The 10303-nt window shown below is 44.6% G+C and overlaps 1 protein-coding gene across 4 annotated transcripts in view; it reads right to left on the bottom strand.

Annotated features, from left to right (window-relative positions):
* Cfap36 (cilia and flagella associated protein 36) overlaps positions 1–9763 on the bottom strand; it is a 22572-nt gene extending 12809 nt beyond the window's left edge. For 2 of the 4 annotated variants that reach the window (XM_013353996.2, XM_005367718.3), the window contains exons 1-4: positions 9473–9762; positions 7506–7570; positions 6335–6436; positions 2568–2682 (exon numbers count right to left, since the gene is read on the bottom strand). In XM_013353996.2, coding sequence (XP_013209450.1) covers positions 2568–2682; positions 6335–6436; positions 7506–7570; positions 9473–9587 — 397 coding nt within the window. In that variant the 5' untranslated portion in view covers positions 9588–9762. Of the gene's footprint in view, positions 1–2567; positions 2683–6334; positions 6437–7505; positions 7571–9472 lie in introns of all 4 variants that reach the window. The other 2 variants (XM_013353997.2, XM_005367717.3) reach the window with 2 other exon arrangements.
* Positions 9764–10303: the final 540 nt, after the last annotated feature.

Here is a 10303-nt window from a genome sequence, read left to right as displayed (position 1 = left end):
AGGACCGCCCACCTCCATCCAGGTTTAGTAAGTTGAGCATCCAAACCGCCCAGGCCCCCCCAAAGCCAGCACGTGCAGTAGGATAAAAAACCCATGAGGCAGGGTTTCTTTGTGTAGCCTTGGAGCCTGTCTTGGAACTCACTTTGTAGACCAGGCTGGCCTCAAACTCACAGAGATCTGCCTACCTCTGCATCCCAAGTACTGGGATTAAAGGCGTGCACCACCACCACCTGGCTCCCTCTGGACATCTTGATCAGGGATACTGTGCTAGATAGTTTTATATTAACTTGACACAAGCTAGAGTTTTCTGAAAGAAGGAATCTCGGTTGAGACAATGCCTCCTTAAGGTCCAGCTGTAGGACATTTTCTTAATTGATTGATGGGGGAGGGCCCAGCCCATTGTGGGTGGTGCCATCCCTGGGCTGCTGGTCCTGGGTTCTAGAAAGCAGGCTGAGCAAATCATGATGAACAAGTCAGTAAGCAGCACCCTCCATGGCCTCTGCATCAGCTTCTGCCTCCAGGTTTCTGGCCTGCTTGAGTTCCCGTCCTGACTTCTTCAGTGACGGACTATGACGCAGAAGTATAAACCCTCTCTCTCCTCCCCACGCCGCTTTGGTTGTGGTGTTTCCTCTCAGCAGCAGGAGCCCCGACTGACAAGACAGAAATTATGACATCTAACTATGCCTGCCATTTTCACTGGGGCTCTCTTACTGGCTATCTGGAGCAGACAGCCTATGTATAGCTGCAGAAATAATTGTTCCCGCTGGGCGGTGGTGGCGCACACCTTTAATCCCAGCACTCGGGAGGCAGAGGCAGGCGTATCTCTGTGAGTTCGAGGCCAACCTAATCTTACAAGAGCTAGTTCCAGGATAGGAACCAAAAGCTACGGAGAAACCCTGTCTTGAAAAAACAAAAAAAAAACAAAAAAAACAAAAACAAAAAACAAAAAAAAAAACAAAACAAAACTGAGAACTCAAGAACAATGGCAGGCAATGGGTTTTTTATCCTACTGCACGTACTGGCTTTCTGGGAGCCTAGGCAGTTTGGATGTTCACCTTACTAGACCTGGATGGAGGTGGGTGGTCCTTGGACTTCCTACCCTGATTGCTCTTTGGGCTGACGAGGGAGGGGAACTTGATCGGGGGGAGGGGGAGGGAAATGGGAGGCGGTGGCGGGGAGGAGGCAGAAATCTTTAATAAATAAATAAATAAATAAAAAGAAATAATTGTTCCCTTTTTATAAACATCGAGTTTCCTTACATGGCAACGTGAAAACTAGAGTCCGCTAGTCAAATTCACTATTTTAACAAATTTGCCCTCTCACAACAAGTTTTACAAATATAAAGCAATTATCCCCCAGGCCACATTAAAGCGAGTTCCAGGAATATCAAGAAGAGAAGACTTTTCAGAACAAAGCACAGTAGAAGAACAAAAAAGAGACTCTTCCAATTTTATCTACTTCACAGGAACTCGACTGTATCTCCTGCTTCAGGGTCAAGGTGCTGTTCTGTCTTACCTGCAGACGACAACGCTGTGACCCACTGGGAAAAGCAGCCTAACTTCAGAGCACAGTTACACTAGCGGCTGTCTAAAGAGGAAGGCTCACCTCACAGTCAGCACAAGATCTACAACATTCTGATATTTGTCTCATAACAGAAGCGCTACTTGGGCTGATGTGAGGGCTCAGTTAGTAAAGGTGCTTGCTGCCCATGCTGATGGCCCACGTTTGGTTCATAGGCTCCGTCCTGAAAGCTGTCTTCTGATCCTCAAATACGTGACCTGGCACATATGCCCCTCCCCTCAAAATAAAAACAAGCCCCATTCATTGCACATTCTACACCCTTGAGGGCAAACAGCTCCCATCCCATCACAAAACAACCAAAGGGTAAGTCTGCTGCCAAACTAGTCAGATGCTGGTCCCTGTAGCCCAGGACCAGCAGCTCCAGCAACAGCTGGGAACCTATTGAAGACAGGGAGGATCAGGTCCCACCCCAGACCCACTGGGGCCAAACTGGAGCCTGCCAGTTGACTCTAGAGCTTCCTGGAGCCTGAAAACCATTTCCTACTAAGCGACAAGCCAGGAAAGAGTGACAAGCAGGGCCAGACGGGAGGTGGAGCATGTCTTTAATCCCAGTAATTGGGAGGCAGAGGCAGGCAGATCTCTATGAGTTCGAGGCCAGCCTGGTCTACATAGCTAGTTCCAGGACAGATAGGGCTATTATACAAAGAAAGCCTATCTCAAAAAAATTTTAAAAAAGTCAGAGGACAAAGGAGTCCCCCTGTGTTCTCAACCAGTCACTCAAAACACTAAACTTAATTAACACAATGGCCTGACAGAAAGGCAAGCCTCAAATAAACTAAAGCATCATTAAATTCCTATCTTCTTTCATTGAAATGTCACACGCCAAATTTTGAATTTACATCCTTAAATCTTTTACTTTAGCCAAAGACTTTCAAATGTGAAATAAATGCATAAAAGGTAATACTGTTTAAGATGATTTAAAAAAAAAATGATCAAGCCTCCAAAAGCCTCCAGTTAGTACTCAGGTTCTAACTTCAACACTTTACCATTCCTCTCCTGGATTATCCGGATGGCTTGAAGCTGCATCTCAATGTTCTTCTGGACCATCATTGCTTTAAAGATAGTGAAGTCCTCTGCTGCCAACACGGGCTGCAAAATGGCCTGTGGGAGGAAGTCTGCAGGTTAAACTATTTGCCCCATGTTCCTCTCATCATTTGCACTGAGAAGCAGCCCATTAGTTCAGGGACGCTGCATCAGTATCCTGGCCAGGCGACTCAAGTGAACTCTCACGACGTAGCCCCAGCTGGCCTCCAACTCCTAACTCTCCTGCCTTGGCCTCCCAAGTATTGGGAATGCAGGCTATATAGCTATACCCTGCCAAGATTTTTAAAGCCTTTAAATTAGGGTTCTCAGACTAACTCACTCAACTCCCAGGCCTCCAGGGGTCAGACGGGCTGTCTCCTTTCCCAAAAACAAAATGGAAAACAACACAGCGGTCTGGTTTATTTTTCTAAGTTATCGCTTCGCTATCTAGGTTTGTTTTTCAGCCCACATAATATCTATTTGGTTTACATCCTATCTCCTGAAATTTATTTGGGGTTTAATAACTATTCCGGAACTGCAAAATTATCCCTTAAAGAAACTATCAAGTTACACCAGGTGGTGGTGGCACACACCTTTAGTCCCAGCACTCAGGAGGCAGAGGCAGGAGGATCTCTGAGTTTGAGGCCAGTCACATCCAGAGAGTGAGTTCCAGGACAGTCAGAGTGACACAGAAAAATCCTGTCTTAGAAGAAAAAAATTGTACCAAGTTAAACTAAATGACAAGAAAATGGGAGTATTACAGGTACTAAAGGAAGACTCAAGTGGGGCTGGAGCAGCGGCTCAAGGGCGGTCCTCGCAGAGGAGCCACGCTCAATTCCCAGCACCCACAAGGTGGCTCACAACTCCAGTCTTAGGGGATCTGACACCTTCTTCTGGCCTCTGAGGGCACCAGGCATATATGTGGGACACAAACATACATACAGGCAAAACATCCTTATGCATAAAATAAAAACAAACCTTTAATAATAATAAAGTTATCTACCATTAAGAGTACATACACAACTCTTTCCTTAACTATTAGCAATGTTACATTTAGCCAAGAAGAAAAAGTTTCTAATTAATAAGCAGAAAAAAGATTTGAAATGCATGGAAACCAAAGGAAACACTCAGGTCTTACTTTACCAGAATTTACTTTTCAGCTCCACCTGAGATCAGGGGAAAAGTTGGCCACACTAAACCATGCAGAGATAACACAGATGGTGCTCTTCACTAGAAGGCAAAGACAATATTCTCACAAAGAACACCATGACCAGAGCCTTCACCGAAGAATTCCACTAGGAAGAGATAAGCCCTTCCCCCACAAATCAGCTCACCTTCTAGAGGTGCAGCATCAAAAGGAAAGGCAAGAGCAGTTCTGGGTGACATCTACAATGAGTGTGCTATAAAGAAAACGATACAGTACTCTTTTAATTCTGTCTGGGGGACCAGGGATCTCAGGGAGGGAATGGCAAACATTAGCTGCGAGCTGTGGACTGAAAGTGATGTGGGCAGCTTGTGTCTGAACCCTTTGGGGGTTAGGACACCACACAATAGTCATGGGGCTTCCTGGCCTATTAGTGACACCAAGTACAATCCTCACGGGCAAACCTTTAGAATGATACTGCTATTCTGTTTTATTTTTGGCTTTGAGACAGGGTCTCACTCTGCAGCCTACTGGCCTCAAACTCAATTGTAAGCTTCCTGAGACACAGTATTGGGGTTTACAGGCGTGGGCCCATAACACCAGCTATGGGCACTGCTATTGAGATCAATGTGGCAAATAAATTTTCCAGCAGCAAGCTAGAGATTGAACTTGTAATTGTGATCTTTGACCCCTCTTAATAAAAAAAAAAAAACCTGGTAATAAAGCATATTCCTGGGGGCTGGAGAGATGGCTCAGAGGTTAAGAGCATTGGCTGCTCTTCCAGAGATACTGAGTTCAATTCCCAGCAACCACATGGTGGTTCACAACCATCTGTAATGAGATCTGGTGCCCTCTTCTGGCCTGCAGGAATACATGCAGGCAGTGTATATACAATAAATAAATAAATCTTAAAAAAACAAAATTAATTAAAAATAAATAAAGCATATTCCTGAGCCCTGTTTCAGACATAATAAGCTATAATCTTTATAAGAGGAGTGTCCACATACATCTATACATTAGTTCTTAAAACAAAGGTTTCAGAAACATCGCATATTAGAGAAGAAGAGAATCTCAATAGCAAAAGCCAACCTCCATTATGACTATAGGCACCAGTAGCTCTGTGGCCCTGGATATTATTTAATCCCTGGCATCAATAAAAATAGCAGTAACATTTTTATAGTATTTCATGGAGTCTAAGATTATAGAGATTAGTAAAATAGGCCATTTTATGTGTGACTTGGAACTACCAATTAAATAATAACTATCAATTACATAAAACATTCTTATTTTAAATATATTATGGTATAGAAATTTGTCTCTGGGACTAGAGAAATGGTTCAGCAGTTAAGAGTACCCATATTCAATTCCAAGCACCCATATAACCATTTGTAAGTCCAGTTCCAGTGAATCCAGTGCCCTCTTCTGACCTTGCTAACCAAATACGAGTATTTAGTAGAGGCCAACGTGAGCTCTTAAGATCACCATCTCAGTAAGAGGGCTAGCCCCGTGCTGAGCCTCGAGCAAGGGCTTCCAGGGAGACTGCCTGCGCTGGAAATCTTGCTCCCCTACTGACGGAGCTGCAGACCCGGGAGCAGCTGTGTGCTCTTCCTCTGCTTTCCTCTCCTCATCGATAGGTGGAAGCTAAATGTTACCAAGAAGATAAAGAGAGTAACACCAAGCATATGTCTAAAACATCAATTAGGGAATTGAGCAAGGTGGTTCACCCTTGTAATCTCAGAACCTGGGAGGGCAAAACAGGAAGCAATCCAAGCTACATAGTGAGTTTGAGGCTGGCTTGGTTACACAGCAAATCCCTGTCTCAAAATAAATAAAATAAAAACAACTTTTTAAAGTGTATCAATTCACGAGAACTTTCAATAAGCGTTACTATATGTACCTATTAGCCACTCAGCCCAGTAGTGCAGAACTAAAAGACAACAAAACCAGTCCCATGAACGTTACAGAGATGGTTCAGCAGTTAAGAGCACTTGCAGCTCCTGCAGAGGACCCAGCCTTACTCCCAGCACCCACATGGCAGCTCACAGCCAGCCCTAACTCCACCTCCAGGGAGATCCAAGCCCTCTTCTGATCTTCATAGGTACCAAGCATATACACATACATGTAGGTAAAACACTCAAAAACATAAACAAAAATAGTTTCATAAGAAGTCCCCAAAACTGGAAACTGCATTTGTTGCAAATAGAAACAATAAAGGCAACTACAAATTACAGCATCCTATAGAAACAAAACCAAACCCAGATAAATTCTGTCATCTTAACCACTCTGAGAGCAGGATGCTTATTTCTAATTCCATCAGTGCAAATTATTTAAGGTAGTTTAAAAAGAACACATACGGTTCTTTTTAAATAACTCCAGTTACAAGGAACCTGGTGCCCCCCCTTGACCTCTGTGGGTACAGACACATATATGGTACACATGCATGCAGATGAAACACCCATACATTCTGTGAATGTTTTCACCACACACAGTGTCTCATATCACAACTCTTACACCCCCACAATCAAACACACTAAATTTAACAAAAGTCCTGGGAAAACAAGAGCAGCGTAAGACAAGAATTAATACCTGTGATGTGTGTGTCTTTGCCAGAGGGGAAGTGCATGCTTCTTGAAACTGATCTTCATTAATTCCTATTTCTTTCAGGTAACTTTCTAACAGCTTTTCAACCTAAACGGGAAAGGTTTAACTCTTATCATTTACATAGGAAAAATCTAAATGGCATTCTGACTGCCTAGAATGCTCTTTGTAATTAACATAAACACTATTATATAAGACATGAAGTAATAATGTCTTTCACCAGTAAACTAACAGCAAAAGTGGGGTTTTCTTGCCAGGAATCACATGGGGTTTAACTTCCTCTACTGGAGGTAGGCCGAGTTATGATGGTGAACATGGTGCAGCTCCTCTACCCACAGCCTTCTTTAAAATACTCGGAGCATGGGGAGTAGGGGAACCGTGGAAGGGGAGAGGGGAGAAGAGTAGTGGAGTGAGAAAAATGTATAGCTCAATAAAAACAATTAAAAAATGTAAAAAAAAATCCTAAGACAACTTTAAGTAAGGGAAGCACAAACCTTGCCTAGAGGCACAGGCTAAATGGGAATTCAATTTACAAATGAGAGATCTTATTGCTACAATAAATCATCACTTAGAGTCTAAGACAGAAAAATGCAAAATCACTGGAAATTATGAGCCCAAGAACATGGTTAACGCAGCCGGAGCAGGATGAACTGTGAGGCTGAAGAGCTGCAGGGGAGGCTGCAGAGGGGTTTGGCAGCTAGGAGCAGCTGCTGATGTCCAGACCAGTTCCCATTCCCAGCACCCACACGGGGGTTCACAATCATCCATAACTCCAGTTACAAGGAACCCAGTGCCCCCACTTGACCTCTGTGGATACAGACACATATACGGTGCACATGCATGCAGGCGAAACACCCATACATATAAACTAAATAAATCTTTAAAAAAACAATTTTAAATAACTTCAATTTTAAAAAGCACTTTTTTTAATTTAAAAAGATTAAGAATTATAAAATGCCTCTTAAAGATCAGTGAAAAAAGCCAGCCACTGTGGCACACACCTTTAGTCCCAACACTGAGGAGGCAGAGACACATAAATCTCTGCGAGATCAAGGCCAGACTGGTTTACATAGTGAGTTCCAGGCCAAGCAAGGCTGCATAGTGAGACACCCCCCATCTCAAACAAAACAAAACAAAAATCAGTGGGAAAAATACTCACTAGCTCTTTGTACTCTTGATGAATTTCTGTATAGGTCAATTTGCTTTCTTCTTCATCATCAAAAACTAAATTTATAAGAGAATAAAACAGTGTAAAAAAACAAATTATTTCATTAAGTATAAATATAAAAACCTTACAAATGGACTTGCAGGAGCCTGTTCTTCCTTCCATCCACTGGGCTGTGGGGTCAGGCTCACAAGCCATCTCCCCAGCCCCTTTCTTTCTCACATGTATATGCCTGCACTCGCCACTTACAGGTGTGTCTTCTCTTGGTGGACTATAAACTTCTCAAACAGAGGGTTTCTGTCCCCAGTTTCTGTTCCAACATAACTCAATATATATGGAAATGTTGATACCACAAAGCTGTCTAATCTTTAAATTATCTGAAGTAGAAAACAGCACATTGACAGTTTTCCCTCGTGTTCTCGACGTTACTCTTCTTTACTCTGCACCCGTTCTGGGTGACACTGTACATACATTCAATACAAATGTTACTTAAACTCTTTCAGGTCAGACAGTTCTGGGTGACACTGTACATACATTCAATACAAATGTTACTTAAACTCTTTCAGGTCAGACAGTTCTGGGTGACACTGTACATACATTCAATACAAATGTTACTTAAACTCTTTCAGGTCAGACAGTTCTGGGTGACACTGTACATACATTCAATACAAATGGCTACTTAAACTCTTTCAGGTCAGACAGTTCTGAAGCCACATCACTGTGGCATGGTTGTAAGCCCGAGCTTTGCTTCTCTGTAAAAATGTGCCATTAGCTGTGACGAGGGAGATGCCCAGGCTCTTGACACCTGTGGCGAGAGGACATGCCCCGCCCTCTTTCCATTCAGCATTTAGTCTCAGTGGCTAAATGAAATCAATGGATGAAATAGTCTCTTCTCAAGGAGGTCAGGCTTCTCCCAGGCTTCACCAATCTTCTAACAGTATTTTAAACTCTTCAGAGGGATACAGGTAAACTACTTTGCTATTTGAGCCTCCTTAAAAGTTACCTGCAAACACACTGAATTGGTGCTTGGGTTTTAACAGAATAAAATAAAAGGTTCAGTGGTCAAACAACAATCTTTCTTGACTAGATCCATGGACTCTCAGGATCAAAAGAAGCCCTGCAAGACAATGCAGGATAAGAACCCTCTGTGAGCTGAATCCAGATGTACTCAGATACTGCGAATGCCTGGGAGCCCATTACCTTTCCGACTGGCCAACTCATCCTGGAAAAGCATAAAAAACATCGCCTTGGCTGTGTTTCCCTGCAGCTTGTACTCACCCCAGCTCCACCGCACTGAGCCTTACAAACAAGTCTAATCCCACTAACTACGACACAAGTTCAGTGGACTGATGAATAGTGCTACCCTCCAAGTACTGCCAAGGTAAATAAAGGCTGGGTGTGATGTCGTTTGCTGTCCTTTTCTATGAATAGACTTCGCTTTGTCTTTACGATATGAATCCGGGTATGAAGCGACCAGAATGCGGGGATGCTGATCCTCTGAATGTATTGCACGTCTGCATGCCTCGATTGTTAGAAAAGGTCTTCTCCCCATCACCTGCTTTTGGTCCTGCTGGGGAAATCGCATGACTTTCTTTGCAGATGAAAGGGCCAGAGTGAATAGTTTTCACTTCGTAGACTGAGCCCACAGGGAGACATCCAGGAGTCCAAAGGAACTCGAGAGAAAACGACGCTTCTCCCAAGTAACTGGGGAAGATGCTGGTTACCTAGTCTACTTAGGAACGTGCAGGATGAAGAGGCGGGACGAACACGGTATTAAAGTTCAGGATAGGCGCTCAGGCCGGAATGGGTGGCAGGTCTTGGTGCCCTCTTTCAGGTCGGCAAAGGAACCCCCATCCCACCCCGGGAAGAGGCGAAAGCAATTCCTTCAACAAAACTAACCCTAGGCCCCGGCGGGCAGAGACAACGAGTGATATTTGGCTTGTTCAGGGTCTGATTTTTACCTTCGCATTTCTGCTCCACAAAGTCCAAGATGGGGATGGACCAATCCGGACCCCGCAGGAACCCCGCGATGCTCTCCACCACCCATTCCACCTCGTCCTCTTCTTCCGCAGCCATCCCGCCCACACCGGGCGACGCGGATGCCTAGGCCAGACTCCCCCGGCCCGCTAGAGCCTTTCGGCCACAGGAAGCGGACGGAGAACGCAGGCAGCACGGCCCCCGCAGTCGCCAGGCCCCAGCTTAGACACTGCAAGCCAGTTAACGTAAAATGGTTGCTATGACAACACACGCAGCGGCCGGAAGTGAAGCCTGAGTCCCCGCCTCCGAGCATGAAGGGGGCGGGGCGAGGGACGTTTCCTTTTGGCTGGAAGAGACGGTGCGGTGCAAACGATAGCCCTCCGCTAACTGGCCCGCAGTTGCTAGGCTGAGCGCAGAGGGCATTGGCTACCGAGCCCGGAATCGGCGTTCGCGCTTCCAAAGGCGTGGTGGGCGTGGCTCCCTCGGACACCTCCCACCCCTAAGAGTTTTCTGATGCTCTGGCCCAGAAGCGTGCTTAACTCGAGGACGATTTGGAAATAAAAAGCTGAGCAAAGCTCCGTGAGGTTTACTGATTGGTTCTGCAGTCCGCTTGCTTGGTGTATTTCTAAAAATGGGTCTTTAACCCTTAATCTTAGGTAACAATTGCTAAATTTATGACAAGGACAAAGTCAAAGTTAAGCTTCATTTAAATAGGCCGCCTTAACCAGTTTTTTTTGTTTGTTTGTTTGTTTGTTTGTTTGTTTTTTGAGACAGGGTTTCTCTGTGGTTTTGGAGCCTGTCCTGGAACTAGCTCT

Source organism: Microtus ochrogaster, unplaced genomic scaffold (assembly GCF_000317375.1).
Source record: "Microtus ochrogaster isolate Prairie Vole_2 unplaced genomic scaffold, MicOch1.0 UNK22, whole genome shotgun sequence".
Lineage (NCBI taxonomy): Eukaryota > Metazoa > Chordata > Mammalia > Rodentia > Cricetidae > Microtus > Microtus ochrogaster.
Note: the sequence above shows the minus strand (reverse complement) of the source record. Positions and strands in the feature narration are given on the sequence as shown.